This window comes from Podarcis raffonei, chromosome 2, assembly GCF_027172205.1.
Source record: "Podarcis raffonei isolate rPodRaf1 chromosome 2, rPodRaf1.pri, whole genome shotgun sequence".
Taxonomy (NCBI): Eukaryota; Metazoa; Chordata; class Lepidosauria; order Squamata; family Lacertidae; genus Podarcis; species Podarcis raffonei.
In genome coordinates this window covers 76,455,418-76,469,985 of record NC_070603.1, presented here as the reverse complement: position 1 = coordinate 76,469,985, position 14,568 = coordinate 76,455,418, and the positions used below count along the sequence as shown (strand labels likewise).

General features: G+C 40.8%; 1 protein-coding gene across 2 annotated transcripts in view; it reads left to right on the top strand.

Annotated features, from left to right (window-relative positions):
• SFMBT1 (Scm like with four mbt domains 1) overlaps positions 1-6,722 on the top strand; it is a 72,186-nt gene extending 65,464 nt beyond the window's left edge. For both annotated transcript variants that reach the window (XM_053377604.1, XM_053377605.1), the window contains exons 16-21: positions 131-240; positions 706-881; positions 1,760-1,938; positions 2,077-2,322; positions 3,806-3,934; positions 4,140-6,722. In XM_053377604.1, coding sequence (XP_053233579.1) covers positions 131-240; positions 706-881; positions 1,760-1,938; positions 2,077-2,322; positions 3,806-3,934; positions 4,140-4,280 — 981 coding nt within the window. In that variant the 3' untranslated portion in view covers positions 4,281-6,722. The remainder of the gene's footprint in view (positions 1-130; positions 241-705; positions 882-1,759; positions 1,939-2,076; positions 2,323-3,805; positions 3,935-4,139) is intronic.
• Positions 6,723-14,568: the final 7,846 nt, after the last annotated feature.

Below are 14,568 nucleotides of genomic sequence, written 5' to 3'. Positions count from 1 at the left end.
GTTTAATGCTCAGTCTCTCAAGTTGCTAACTCAGATGAATAGAACTAATCTACTAAGTCATATTAACATGTTAAAAGAAATTTACTTGCCTACTGCTTTCATAACACTCTCTCCTCATTTCCATTTTCAGGTTCTTTCTTTGCTGATCAATGCTGCCTATAAACCTAGCCGTGTCCTTAGAGAAATACAGCTGGATGAGGAAGCTGCATGGCATGGATATGGAGAGACCCTGAAAGCAAAGTAAATGGACTCTGTTCTGTAGTGTGTGTTGGTCCTTTGCTCTTAGGCCAAATTAGACATTGCCAAGGAAGGATTTCTCGGCCTTTGTAATGCTAACCCCCTGAGCTTGCCTGCAGTTGCTGCCCTGCGTTCCCAAACACCCTTACCTGGCTGTCATGACTCTAATGAATGTGACCACTGCTCTGTAAAGGAGGAAGTTGGTCTTTTCTCCCTGGTGGAATGCATGCAGCCGTGTTCTAGGACCCTTTGGTGTTTGAGATACTCCTATAGCAGCATTTGGTTCAGGCACCATAACCAGTACAGTAGGAGTGTGTCTTAGTTTGAGAATGGTGATGCACAACATTTCCTCACTCTAAAATGTTTTCTGTAAACATAAGAAATTCCATGGCATCCAGAATATTGTCTTTGTAAAAATGACGATCAAATCACACGTTGTTGTTGTTGTTGTTTTCCTCCTTGCTTCAGGTATAAAGGAAAGAGCTACCGTGCCACAGTGGAAGTTGTAAGAACAGCTGATCGAGTCGCAGAGTTCTGCAGGCAGACCTGTATCAAACTTGAATGTTGTCCAAATCTCTTTGGCCCCCAAATGGTGCTAGACAAGTGTTCAGAGAACTGCTCTGTTCTGACAAAAACCAAATACAGTGAGTAATTGCGGTGGTTGGCCCTACAAGGGAATTTTCTGATTCATTAGTGCGCTATTCTACAGTGTAGGTCAGTGGCTGCAAAGCACAACTTCAAGTAAATGCAGTTTCCTTAAAGCTGCTGATCATTCTTATCTTAGTTTATATATGCTCAAAGCACCACTGTACTGTGACCATATCATCAACATTTAATCTTGCCCTTGGTCGAAAAGTGTCCATTGAGTCCTTCTACAGTTAGTTTAGCAGTGCAGAAAACTCGTGCTGTATTAGTAAACCCAACCTGTGATTGTACTGGGGTTCCTATTGATCTCAGGACAAACCTATCTATTATGTGAGTGATACATCACCTTTCCTGACCTTTCTATCTTCATATGGAGGAGCCATATGGGATTTGAAATTAAATCTAAACTACCCTCTGGGAAGCTGTTGATTGCCCCATGGGAAGCAATGCTGATATATTTTTGTGTGTGTGTCAGGCGGGATTCATTTGCAGGTTGGTCACCACTTAACATGTTGAGAAACTGGACTCCTGATGGTTGTAGAGCAGTTTGATGTGCAAAATTGTTGTCGCTCCAACCCTTTGAATCACTGTGCTGTTTGTTGGGTTACTAGATTCCAGTAGCCAGTACAAGTTTAATTTATGTACCGCAGAATATGTCATCTTTCTTCTAAGGCACATATCCATAGGTATCAAACAGCAACAATAGGTCATATAGATGGACATCATTTATCCCCTGTTGGTGGTGCATAAATATCATAAATAAAACATGGTGATAAAAGGAGATTTTAGAGGCACTCTTGATACATGTAGGGCTAGCAAAAGATGAATCATCCTGACATTTCACAGTCAGAATCCTTTTTCTATTAATTTCTCATAGCCCATTATTATGGGAAGCGAAGAAACAAAAGGATTGGCCGTCCACCAGGTATCCACAGCAACACAGAGACAAGCATGAAGAAGGCAAGCAGGAAAAGAAAGAAACGGAAAAACTTCTTTGTTCATAAGAAGAAACGCTCTTCTACCTCTGTAGATAACACACCTGCTGGCTCACCCCAGGTATGATAACGCATACAAATTATTTAATGCACTCTGTGTTCCATAGATCTTAGATAAATGGGTGTTTTGGTATTTTGCTACGCACAGTCTTCACTGTCTACCTCTGAGTCTCCCCGTCTCCTTTCCATACCATTTCAGGGCAGTGGGGGTGAAGAGGATGATGATCAGGATGACATAGATGAAGAGTCCCTAACGGAAGACAGCACCTCTGAGCACCAGGAGGAACTGCTTGAAGAGTCTGAAGTGTCAGAAAAGAAATCGCGGTCATCCTCCCCCACACAGAGCGAGCGATCCCATTTTGGAGCTCAGGACCGGGACAAACGGAAAAGGAAACTACGCGCCTTTTCTTTCTCAGATGATGAAAATAAGCCTCCTTCACCAAAGGTAGGTCTTGGAATTTTTTTTAAAAAGAATACCTTAGCAGCGAGCATCTAGCGTTCAGAAAGAGAGATTTTGTTCATCGGGGGTTGTCTCTAACTAAATCTCTGGGAATCCCCAGAGCAGATATGGGGTGTGCACAGGGGGAGGAGAGGAAGGGAAGGTTGGGCTCACAGAAGTCTTTCCATGTGCACAATGGTTTAGCTGGATGCAACCCAAGGTCATTAAGCCATCTAATGATGAGCCTTGAAGGCTGAGGCCTTTCCCCGCCCCCCGTTTGTTATTAAATGGAAATAAATGCTCATATTTGTCAGGTCTACCTAGTACTAAAATCAAAAGGGGCAAAATAATTGCTCCAATAAGCAGGTGAGGAAATATTTGTACTGACTTGTGACCTAGCAAAGAAGAAACAGACCCTGTTAAGGAAGGATTATTAAGAGTAGTTTTGAGGTTTTCTTTAGAAGCAAAATAATCCATTTCCCTGCATTCTAATTATATACATTTCTGATACTTGTTATTTAAATAACAGTTCCAGAATATAGATTGGGAGAGTGCAGGGATGGCAGGTTTACCCCCTCTCAGTAGAAATTTCCCTCCCAGGACACTAGGGAAGACTCAAAACCTCCTTCCTGGTATATCATGCATCCAGAGCATGAACTCTCTACTGAATTAGCAACAATCAGTTGTGTTAAATGCATATACACAATTTAACCTATTGTATAATTCAACATATAAACTTGCATATAATTTGCACTTATTGCAACATGTTGCATACCTAACTCACCACAACAGAAACACTGCAGTGATTAGGGTGAGGAAATCCAGCCAGATGGGTGGGGTAATAAATTGTTATCATCATCATCATCATCATCATCACCATTATATAAAAATATACACTCGTACCTTGGAAGTTGAACGGAATCTGTTCTGGAACTCCGTTTGACTTCCAAAACGTTTGGAAACCAAGGCACTCCTGCAGCAAATCGGAAGCCGCATCAGATGTTCGGGTTCCAAAGATCATTTGCAAACCAGAACATATACTTCCAGGTTTGCGGCATTCGGGAGCCAAAACATTCGAGTCACAAGGCGTTTGACTTCTGAGGTATGACTGTATACACATTCCACCTGTTCTTGTTAGAAGCTCCATGTATAGATCTCATCTAGTTGCTGGGATTTGGGGGTTTCCCCTCCAAGTGCTGCCCTGTCAACATTTTTTTGCTACAGTCTCAAGAATATACAACTTGGGGGTGGGGCAGAGAGAGGGAATGGTTTGTGGATTCTGTTCATGAGTACATGGTTCACACCTTATGAATTAAATTTGATCAGCACACACACAAAATCCCTAACACTGAGAATCCAAAATGTCATGATCTGTGGCTCTTTTCAGGAGGTAACTCGGGTGGAATTGGTGGGAATATACGAAAAGAGTAAATATGCTTGAGCAGGGCAAATGTAATATTTTTGCTTTGTTTTGGGACTTGTGGGATAGGAAATAAAGATAGACGTTGGAGAAAAGCTGCAGCTGGACAGCAACCCTCTGGAGTGGAGTGTAGCTGATGTTGTGCGGTTCCTCAAATCTACAGACTGTGCCCCATTAGCTAGAATATTTCTGGATCAGGTATTCTATTGTTTTACTGTTGGCAATTGTTAACTGAGCACATGAAATCTCTAGTCTTTGTCTCAATAACTTTCTAGCATTGCAAATAGTTGTCGAGGGATGTATTCCCATTTGATTTGTTAGCTTTCAATCAGACCATTTAATGCATCTTAATGGCATTTTTTTCATCAGTTCTGAACCCTGATCTCTCTCTGTCTCTCAACAGGAAATAGATGGACAGGCGCTTCTCCTGCTAACTCTTCCCACTGTTCAGGAGTGTATGGACTTGAAACTTGGCCCAGCCATTAAACTTTGCCATCACATTGAAAGGGTTAAATTTGCCTTCTACCAACAGTTTGCTAACTAAAGGGAGGGGGTGATAAATTGGGAAATGAATTTTTAAAGCACAACTGCAGCATCCTACTCTTCCTTCAACAGGGTGAGGCAAGGAAGGTCAGACGGAAACTGCTTATAAACTGGCATTTGCAGTCTTGCACTTTGAGGGGAGGGGAAAAAATACTTGGAGCAAAACATGAATGCAATCCCAGCTATTTTCACAGCTGTCTATTGGCTTAAGAATGTAGTAGTTGCTTGTTCTGTACATCAGGACTTTTTTGATGAATAAAGGTGGTTGTAATCTCTCCTCTAAGGGGAGAAAAATTTCCTGTAGTTCTGGTCTGAAATGGACAGACTTGGCAGCACATGGAAGGGAATGCCGATTGATGGAAATTTCCTTGCCATTTGCAGAACTACTTCATTTTCTTTGTCTTAAACATAATTTTTTAAACATTAATATCGCTGATTGCCAAGATAAGTGGTGTGGCCAAAAGCTTGAAAACTGAAGTGCAGCCAGATGTTTTTTGTTTGTGATTTTTAGTTTGGAACTTGCTTTCTACCTCTACAGCCTGAAAAAAAAAGCTATGAGGGAATTACATTTTTCGGGGAAGGTCATATATGGCTATGCAACATGTGCTTTTCTGCAGTCAAAATAGGAATGCCAACATTTTTTCACCTGACAGAGGTCCTGGTCCTCCAAAAGTTATCTGAAAGTCACAGATTAAAGAAGTTAGAGCTGTTTGTCATGGAGGGGGGGTGCTGAAGTTTGTGCCTGACAGAATTTCTGCCTGCCATGCTGCTGGTCAAGGCACAGAGAGGACAAGTTTTGGGAACTGTAGAACAGGAGGTTTGAATGTTAACATATGGCTCTGCTTTACAGATAAGCTGCAACCGAATTTTTTATTATTTTTTATTTTTTACTGAAAGCTGCACAGAAATATTGACACTTTAGTATCATTTCTCTTTTTGAAAATATTTACTAGAATATTGCATGGTATGAGATTGGGATTAAGTCTTCTCGTATTCCCATTTGTTTTTGGAAATTGACCTTGCATCTGTAGAGGAAGAACGGACAGAAATGTTGAGCTCCTATCAATTCTCCAATGTTTAAAGGGTTTCTCCAGAAAATTGTAGTTGTTTTGTAAATGCATGGGTGAAATGTCGTCTTCCCTCTTCTATCTTAAGTATATAACAGAAATGATTTGTGATGTCCTTTTTGTTGGACAGTTCATGCAGCCTGTACTGTGTGTACACCTTAAGAAATGGGGTCCATAGTTCTCTATATAACTTTGTGGGTTTATGTAGAGGCAATTCAACTATGGTCAACTTAATAATGTGCTAGCTAATGCTTATCTATACAGTAACTTCCCACAACTGCAACAACTAACTGTTGGTGCACATTGCTGAACAATTACAGGTTTTGATTTCTGCAGAGTGAATCCAGCTTCGTTGGGATCCAGCCATGCACCAAATGGGCTTCTGCACCCATTATATGTGTCTATTAAATTTGAAGTATATCCATGTCACTGGATCTTTTTGATCTTCACAGTTTGAAACATTGTCTTCCTGCAGAGTCACGTTCCAGGATATATATGAGTGCTGTTTAGGAAGAGGGTTGTATGGTGTCTTAAAAGAAACGAATAACCTTCCTAGCTTTATGAGACCCTAGATAAGAGTATGGATGCAGTGAATGATTACTCAGAGCTTTCATACTTCAGGTTTCAACCAAAGTAGGTTTAGTACATTAAATGCTGTGTAAATGAGCATATGGACCAAGTTTGCAATTACATTTATATATTGAAATGAGTGCTATTCAACTGGTCCATTTATTTATGAGAAATGCACTTGTATGTGTTGGTTTGAATGCCTCTCTCTGGCATTGGGCGGGTGGGGTGGATCCAGGTTTTTTCATTATCCAGCTTCAGTGCATCTTTTGCTTTATTAAAAAGGTAACTATTGGGTACCTTCTGGGGGGGGATAAAAAATCATAAGAATGGCATATGTACAAAACTTGTATGTCTTGAGATTTTCAGAGTTTTTAAAGTAAAACTTTCATACTCCATGCATTGCTGTAAATAAGCCAACTTACGTTTCTAAAGCCAATGGAGTAGGTGCTGGCTATCTGTGATATATTTATAAGCTAATATTTCTGCCCTACTTTAGGAGTTTGATCCCAGTGGGATCCATTTAGGGGCTGTCAGAAAGAGAGATGCTTTCCATTGTTTGTTACTTTAAGTCATTTCTATGCAACACATGAGTAGTTGTACACTTCATTTCTTGAGGCAATTCAAGCGTATCTTGTGGGCTGAATTTGAAGCCGTCTGCAAAGCATTCATCCCCTAAGTAGCCCTGGAATATTTTCCAGCTTCAGGGAAATGTAACCTCATCTACAAACCCTACGTTTCTTTCCATTTACTGCCCAAATCAGTTCAATTGGAAGCTTATCTGACTTAATGCTGTTAAAACTTCAAAAGCTTCTTGTGCTACTGTAGTAGAGTGGAAGAGAGTCTGAAAAGTTAGATAACATTGTGCATTTTAACTATGCTAATGACATTCTTACTAGGATAAAGTACATGTGTCCAAAGCAGAGAGTGAGAAAAGATAAAGATAATTGTTAGATCTCTGGGGGCTAGTTGCTATACAATGACTACATGAAAATAAATTTATAGGTACTCTTATTAAACAACATAGGTTTTCCACTTGATTGGCTTTTGGGGGTGGGAAACAGCAGCTTATAAAGCTATTGTCAAAAGAAATTCAGTACATAATTTTGGTTTACACTCATAGGTTCTAAGTTGCATCCTGTTAACTGGCACAGCTATCTAATAAAACGTGAGGTAGTTGATAAAGTTCTGGTCTAATTTTACTTGGCATAGCTACCACTTCTATAATGCTAGAAACTTGAAAGGAGGTGGGAAGCCTGTGCCATGAAGGGCTTATTCCAGACTCTGAAAGAGACAGGGGTTGGGGTGGGGAATGACAGTGCTTTAAAATTTATGTACCTGCCATGCAACTGCCAATCCTGTTAAGATAATGGAAACATTGTTAGTCCTTTCACAACCCCATCTCTGAAAGGACTAACCAGAGGTGGGTTTTTAGCTACCCTTGATCTAGCTAGCATGCCCATGCTGGGTGTGGCCACCCCATGCTGTCTTGCACAAATCTGCATGCAAGCACAAAGGGCAAACTCACAAACCTCTACAGCCATTCCATCAATGTGTCTAATTTATAAATACAGAAAGGTAGCTGTGTTGGTCTGCCATAGTCAAAACAAAAAAAAAATTCCTTTCCAGTAGCACCTTAAAGACCAACTAAGTTAGTTCTTGGTATGAGCTTTCGTGTGCATGCACACTTCTTCAGATACATCTGAAGTACTTCAGAAGTATCTGAAGAAGTGTGCATGCACACGAAAGCTCATACCAAGAACTAACTTAGTTGGTCTTTAAGGTGCTACTGGAAAGGAAAAAAAAAATTTGTTTTAATTTATAAATGTTTCCCTTTTTTCTGCCACTGCCATAAAATTGCTTTGATGGAGCTAGTGAGACACCTGGACCCAGAGGTTAGCCACGAATGCTTTACAGTAAGGTAGAATAAGTTGAATACTAAATCTATAGCAGTGTGTCAATTAGGGTACAATACCAGGAGCAAAGGATTTTGCAGTCCTCCCTATCTACAGCGTAAGAAGGAAGTCAGCATTTGGAACCTCTCTACCAGCTGCCACAGGTAGGACCGGCATCTTTGCCCCTCTACCATTGGTGCTTCAGCATCAGGGGGAAACAGGATGGATCAGGATCCAAGGTTCTCCTGTTCTCCCAACACACCCCTTGGAAGCAGTATGGTCCTGGAACATCTGATTCTAGTGAGACCAGCAGGGCTTGGCATCTGGCAGTGCTGCTGCCAGAGACCCTTCTCTCCCCCCTCCTCCATTCTCATTGGATGACTCTACCCTTTAGTGAAATGAGCACACACTTTTTGTCTGATTTGCAGATACTTTTTACGTATTACTAGCCAAAGCCTAATCAGCTCAAAAGTTTGTCTTGTTGGAGAATTCTGCATGCCATATTACCTAGGCAGTGCACATCTTTACATCAGCCGCTTTCTTTCTGCACACATTGTGAAGCTTTATGAATTCATACCAGAGTGTTGCCAAAAGTAAAACAATGTTTTAAATAAGGCTTTTGTTGTGATTTTCAGTTTTGTCTAAGATTTTGTCTACTGTGAAAGTAGTATCTGAAATAGCAAGATTTGCTAAGCACAAAGGGACTTGCCTGAAAACCTCATGAGTGTAAATTTGACTGTGTGCTGAGAACTCACGCTGGTATTAACTTTCCCTAAATCATTCATATATGATTTTTGTTGTCAAAGGTAGCCTTTTAACCATGAGGCTAGAATGGGGTTTGAGCATGCAATTTTAAAAGCTCATTATATAATCCATTATATAAACCATAGATCCAAACCCAAAAGCGGGTAGGTGGGAGTAACTTTCCCACCCCTCTTCTCTCCAGAGGAGCCCCATTGAAAATGTACTAGGAATGCTGCAGAATTGGGGTATGATGTGCTGAAAGGGGAAGTAATAGAATAATAGAAAAAAAATGCTCCAAGCAGATGCTACCATTATAGGTGTGTCTGCCCATTTTTTTCCGCAGAATGAAAGGAAGTCTTCTGCCCATCGCTACCCACTGCAGGCTGGATTAGTAGCTGATGAGATCTGTAGTGAACCTTGCTAGTGTGAATTCCTTTTTGAAAAGGATCAAAATTGGAGACACTAGAAGTACAGCAGTTATTTATATTAGTTACTTGCTTGTTAGAAGTTCAACCTAATTATTGCACTGCTGCTGACCAGATTAAATTACTTAAAAGAATAAAATCAAGATTGAACCATGGAATGCAGCACATTACTTCCTCCAGACTCTAGAATGAAATGCAATGTTCCACCGACTTGTTGTCTTAAACTTCAGGAGTGTGGAAACTGGATTTACCAGAACTTTGGAACTTCAAGTAATGAATTGAAGTGATTTAAAAAAAAAAATCTGTGAAGAACTTACTCCTTTAACTGCAACTCCTAAGAAACCTTAAGTACTATCTGTATATCACAGAGGCTTCATGTTTGTCAGCTTCTGCTGCTGTTACCTAATCACCCAGTCTACTCTCATACAGGACTGCACACAGATTTTTCCATTGACCTCTGAACCAGTTCTGTTAGTGTTTATAGACAATCAGAAATCTCTTGAAAGAGCCTTCTAGGGCAGGTACTGCCAGCATATATGTAGATCTGTTTTGTTGTAATAAATCATTGAACATGCACTTTCCTTGCTTTGTTCTTTCTTTTTTTAAAAAAAAATAATTAAAGATGTATATTGTGTTGTTCCTCCTGCTTGCTGTATTTTTCTTTGATTTAATATATATAAATTATATGTGTGAACTGAGGGTAAAATTCAAAAATGGAGAAATATGCACATAAAATATGCCTATTGAAGATCCTCCTTTACTGGATAGATGTATCAGTTAAAGGGTTAAAATATTTTAAATGGATTATTTTGCTTGGTTTTTTTCTGTAAATGAATGTACATAATTTTGTGGTACTTCATGACCGTTTAAAGTGATTGTAAGTAAATTTTAAAAAATACTTAAATTGCTGCTGGTCTACTTTTGTGTCAATAAGCTGAGTATTGCTTGAGTGCTCAGAATTCCATGTTACATGTGTCATTGAGGGGAAACTGGCTTACATTACTAATACATAAACAAGCACTTGAGGGTTCATAGGCACAAAGGCGAATTTCCAAGTGTCTTACAATTACGGTTCAAGAAACATTATCATATGCTCTTAGTACTGGGCTTATTTGCCTGTGACCCTCTTAGGAAAGAACTTTTGCAAAGTTTTCCCTAGAAAAATCTGCTGGTAAGAATGCTGCTGGATAGACTAAAAGCTTTTCTTGTCTAATATTCTGTTGTCCACATGGCCAATCCAGTGCCTCAGTTAAGAAATGAACAGGAAGTCCAGTAGTAACTCTCATGTGTTCAACAGCATATAGGCTCTGTCAGTGGAGGCAATATACCAATAGTGGGTTTTTTTACTGTTTTATTGGTTTATCAAAACAAATACAGAGACATATATATTTTCCGTTTAAACAAAGTGAATCATCGTTGGAAATCTTAAGTTGCATTTATATTTGGACCCCCTTCTTGCAAAAAAACATTTCCCTTGTCCACTTCGGTTTGTAAAGGGATATTGAAGTAGATTTCAGAACCTCCTTACTTGATTTTTCTTTTCCTGGTGGTTCCTAGAGAAGAGTTGATTAAAGTAACACCAGAACCAAATTAGGTAGTATTGCTGGCATATAATGAATCAATTTGTATTCTGGCCTGCAAAAGTAAGATTGTTCTCTTGGACACTTTTATCTGTTGAACACAATAGATGAATCTTATTTCTGAACAGGCATGCATAGATAGAATTAACCTACAAGCAATTTTTTCTCGGGCCAAACTCCATACTTTGTAGTGATCTTAGAAATAAGAAAATGTTTATTGCATTAATGTTTAAATATATAAAAATAATTACCAGCAATCACCTTATCGCCCTCCCAACAGTATTGCATGCTGAGAACTGCTAGTGTAAGGTGATGAAAGCTCAAGATGAAACCTGCTATTTTAATTAGGTTTGATAAATCTGGTTCTGATAAATCTCCTAAGTGAGCTGCTAGGAAAAGAGAAGGAGCTTGTCTGACTAGGTGCTCTCAGAAGCACACCATACTGAAGAGATCTTATTCTTCCTGAAGCTTTGATTGTGTTGGAGACACACAGTGTGCCTTGGAAAATCTATACATTTCTCCCCATGCCACTTCATATAAGAAAGTCAGGCAGGAGTCTAGTTTTTTCTGACTGACAGCTCACTTTGCTGTCAAATTGACAGAAAATAGTTTTTCATTAAATTTCCCTAACCTATGTACCTATCCATCTGATACAGGTTACTTAAATTACGGGCATCTCTACAATATAAATTATTTCCATAAATACTGTATTTTTCGTCCCATAGGATGCTCCATCCCATAGGACACACCTAGTTTTTTTGGGGGGAAATAAAGGGAAAAATTTTTTCCTTTATTTCCCCCCCAAAACCAGGTTGGGGAAACCGAACAAGGTCGAGGAACAGCGGGATGGCGGCGCTGCACCTCCCTGCTGTCCCCCAGGTTTGTGGGGCTGGCCGATGTCTGCAGGGCTCCCCACGCTGCTGATGTCTGCCCGGCGCGAGGGACGCTCTGCTTCAGGGCGCCCCTCGCGCCGGGCGGCAGGCTGCTATCTGCAGCCTAGACAACCCTGCGGGACCTCCCGCAGGGCTGCCTAGGCTGCGGATGTGTTCCTGAAGCCTGGAGAGCGAGAGGGGTCGGTGCACACCGACCCCTCTCGCTCTCCAAGCTTCAGCAAAAGCCTGCATTCGCCCCATAGGACGCACCTAGATTTCCCCTTCATTTTTGGAGGGGGAAAAGTGTGTCCTATAGGGCGAAAAATACGGTACCCCCCACTCCAGAATGTGGTAAGCAAATTCTTTCCACCCAAACTTGAATGGATTCCCTTGCATACACAAAGCTGCCTATACAGTGGTACCTCGTGTTACATACGCTTCAGGTTACAGACTCCGCTAACCCAGAAATAGTACCTCGGGTAAAGAACTTTGCTTCAGGATGAGAACAGAAATCATGTGGTGGTGGTGTGACAGCAGCGGGAGGCTCCATTAGCTAAAGTGGTGCTTCAGGTTAACAGTTTCAGGTTAAGAACGGACCTCCGGAACGAATTAAATACGTAACCAGAGGTACCACTGTATATTTAAAATGTGACAGACATCCTCTACGGGGGGTGGGGGGTGGGAGGATAAGTCAATGGGAAGACATATGAAACTTCAGATTTTTCCATAGGGGAAGTTCTGCTTTGGACACAAGTCAAAATGAGTATCCTCAAAAGTTGCCAAGCTACATCAATTCACTTACCAAAGTAGTACTCAAAGCAAATATTTGATGCATACCCTAATCTTAATAATTATCTTAATAATTATTGTGTTATATGTGGTTCACTATTTGTTCCAGCACCAGAGGAAACTTTGTAATTCAAATATACATGGAAGACAACTTCAAGAATTGGAATTTAAAATGTTTGTTTTTTCTAGATTACCTCCTGCTAAAGTTAAACTCTTGTCCTGCATTTGAGCTACAAGAAACAAAAAAATGTAATAATATAAAACTGTTGTTTGCTCAAGAGTGTTACTACTGTATCCCTGAAGACAAGTCTACTACATTGACAATTGTAATTGACAATGTCAATTACATGTACAGTAAAGCCTTTTAAGAAGAGTTGTAGAGCCTTGTATGTTTTAAGCATAGATTGACATGTAGTGTTAAAGTTCTGCCATTTACATTACAATCCTATGCAAATCTACTCAGATGTAAACCTAGTTTGAGTTCAGCAGGACTTCACTTGGAGGTAAATGAATACAGGATTGCAGCCTAAAGCAGAAAAATAGCTCAGTACAAACTCACAAGTAAATATTGTGCTGCATACAATTAAGCATTCTTTAGTTGAAAACAGTGAAATAAAAAAAAAACTTCAATCCACATTCTCCAGCCTGAAAGCACATGCAACTGTATTGATTGTGCACTCAAACCATTCTCATTATATATTTAAAACATTTTGTTTCCTTCTTGGGTAGAGGAAAATAATCAGTCATGGTTCAGACATGTCACATGGGTTGATATCCAATGGCCTGGTAGAAGTTTATCTTCTAGTATGCAACAAGATAAATATTTGCTCTCAGGTATTGATAAGCCTTCATTGTACAAATCAATACAGCAGATACTTTATTACATACAATACTGAGTTCAGTGTGATGTTAATAAATATCCCTGTTCACAATTACAGCTATAAATCATCACGAGAAAACAGTTTGTTACAGACATGAGACACAAACTAGTTTTGTGACATATCCTCTATCAAAAGAAAATTCGACCCATTCTAAGTATACTTGACTCCTGGCATAAATATATTTTTGCTGGCATCCATTTATTACTAAATGTGTTATATAAAACAAGTACACAAGTCACCAAAAATTCGAATGTCTTTCTGCAATCTTAACCATTTCTACTCAAGAAAATCACTGAGTTATATAGGGGTTTGGTAGGTAGGATTAGGATTGCATCCTAAATGCAAGATTAAAAAATCCATAACTTTGCAGCAAGTACAAAACGGTAACAGTAAGGGTCCTGTGCTGTGAGGATAGTTTCCACCATTAGGGGGCGTCAAATAGTCTTCAGAGTCTATTACTGTACAGTAATTAGCAGGCACGCGTGTTTCTCGTTGCTATTTGCACAGTACAGTATCTAGCTTTGAGCCTTAAGACCAGCTCAGAATTGATACACAAGTCTTTAGCTCAAGTCCCTGTGCCAAAGTTTTAAAAATCTAAACTGAATTCCCCATTAGCCATCTCCAAAGTATCCTGAAAGCTGCCACTTCTAAACCCCAACCTAGCCATTGTTTCTCAAACCAATGGCATGTGTTGCACTTATGCAGCTGTAAAAAGGTGATCTCAGGTTTGGTACAAGGCTGGATTTATTGCTTCTTGGTTTTATTGTTTTGCCTCCCTCCCCCCCTGTAAACCGCTTCGAGGTCGTTTTTTACAATCTAGCGGTATATAAATCTTACGAAACAGATAAAATAATGAATGAGCCCGTGGATTAAATGGTTTTTAAACAGGCCAAAAACAGCATTAGAGCTTTTTTATAACACACAACAACAGCAATAGCTAGCTTCCGGCAGGCGCTTACTTCACAGCACCAGATCCATTAGGCTGGGAGACGGGAAGTGGCAGCCGTTTCCCGCTCGAGTTCCTGCCATTCCCCACAGCGGCCAGCGTCGGGTTGCCGAAGGACCACGGGCGACCCTGGCAGGCGCGTCTCCTCAAAAGTAAAGCTGCCTCCTCGGTGACTTTGGCTGTGGCGGCAGGAGCTGGGAGGGCGAAGGCTTCCTTCTTCACCCGCGGGCAGAAGCGAAGCTCCTCCTCGGAAGAAAGCCCAACCTCCGTCCTCGGCGCAGAAACAGACCGGGCCGAGCCCTTAGCCCCGGGGCTCGGAGAGGAGGACGAGGGCTCGCCCAGCCTCCTGTTCCCTCCTCAGACGACGAAGAGAACATCCTCCCAGACCCGCATCCCGCCTCACCTGACGGACGGAGAGCAGCGGCCGCGACACTGCCGCCCCTTGGCCCCGCCCTCCCCCGAGGCTCACGGCGCAGCCAATCCACGGCGCCTGACGTCACGCGCTGCCGGTGACGCGGCACGT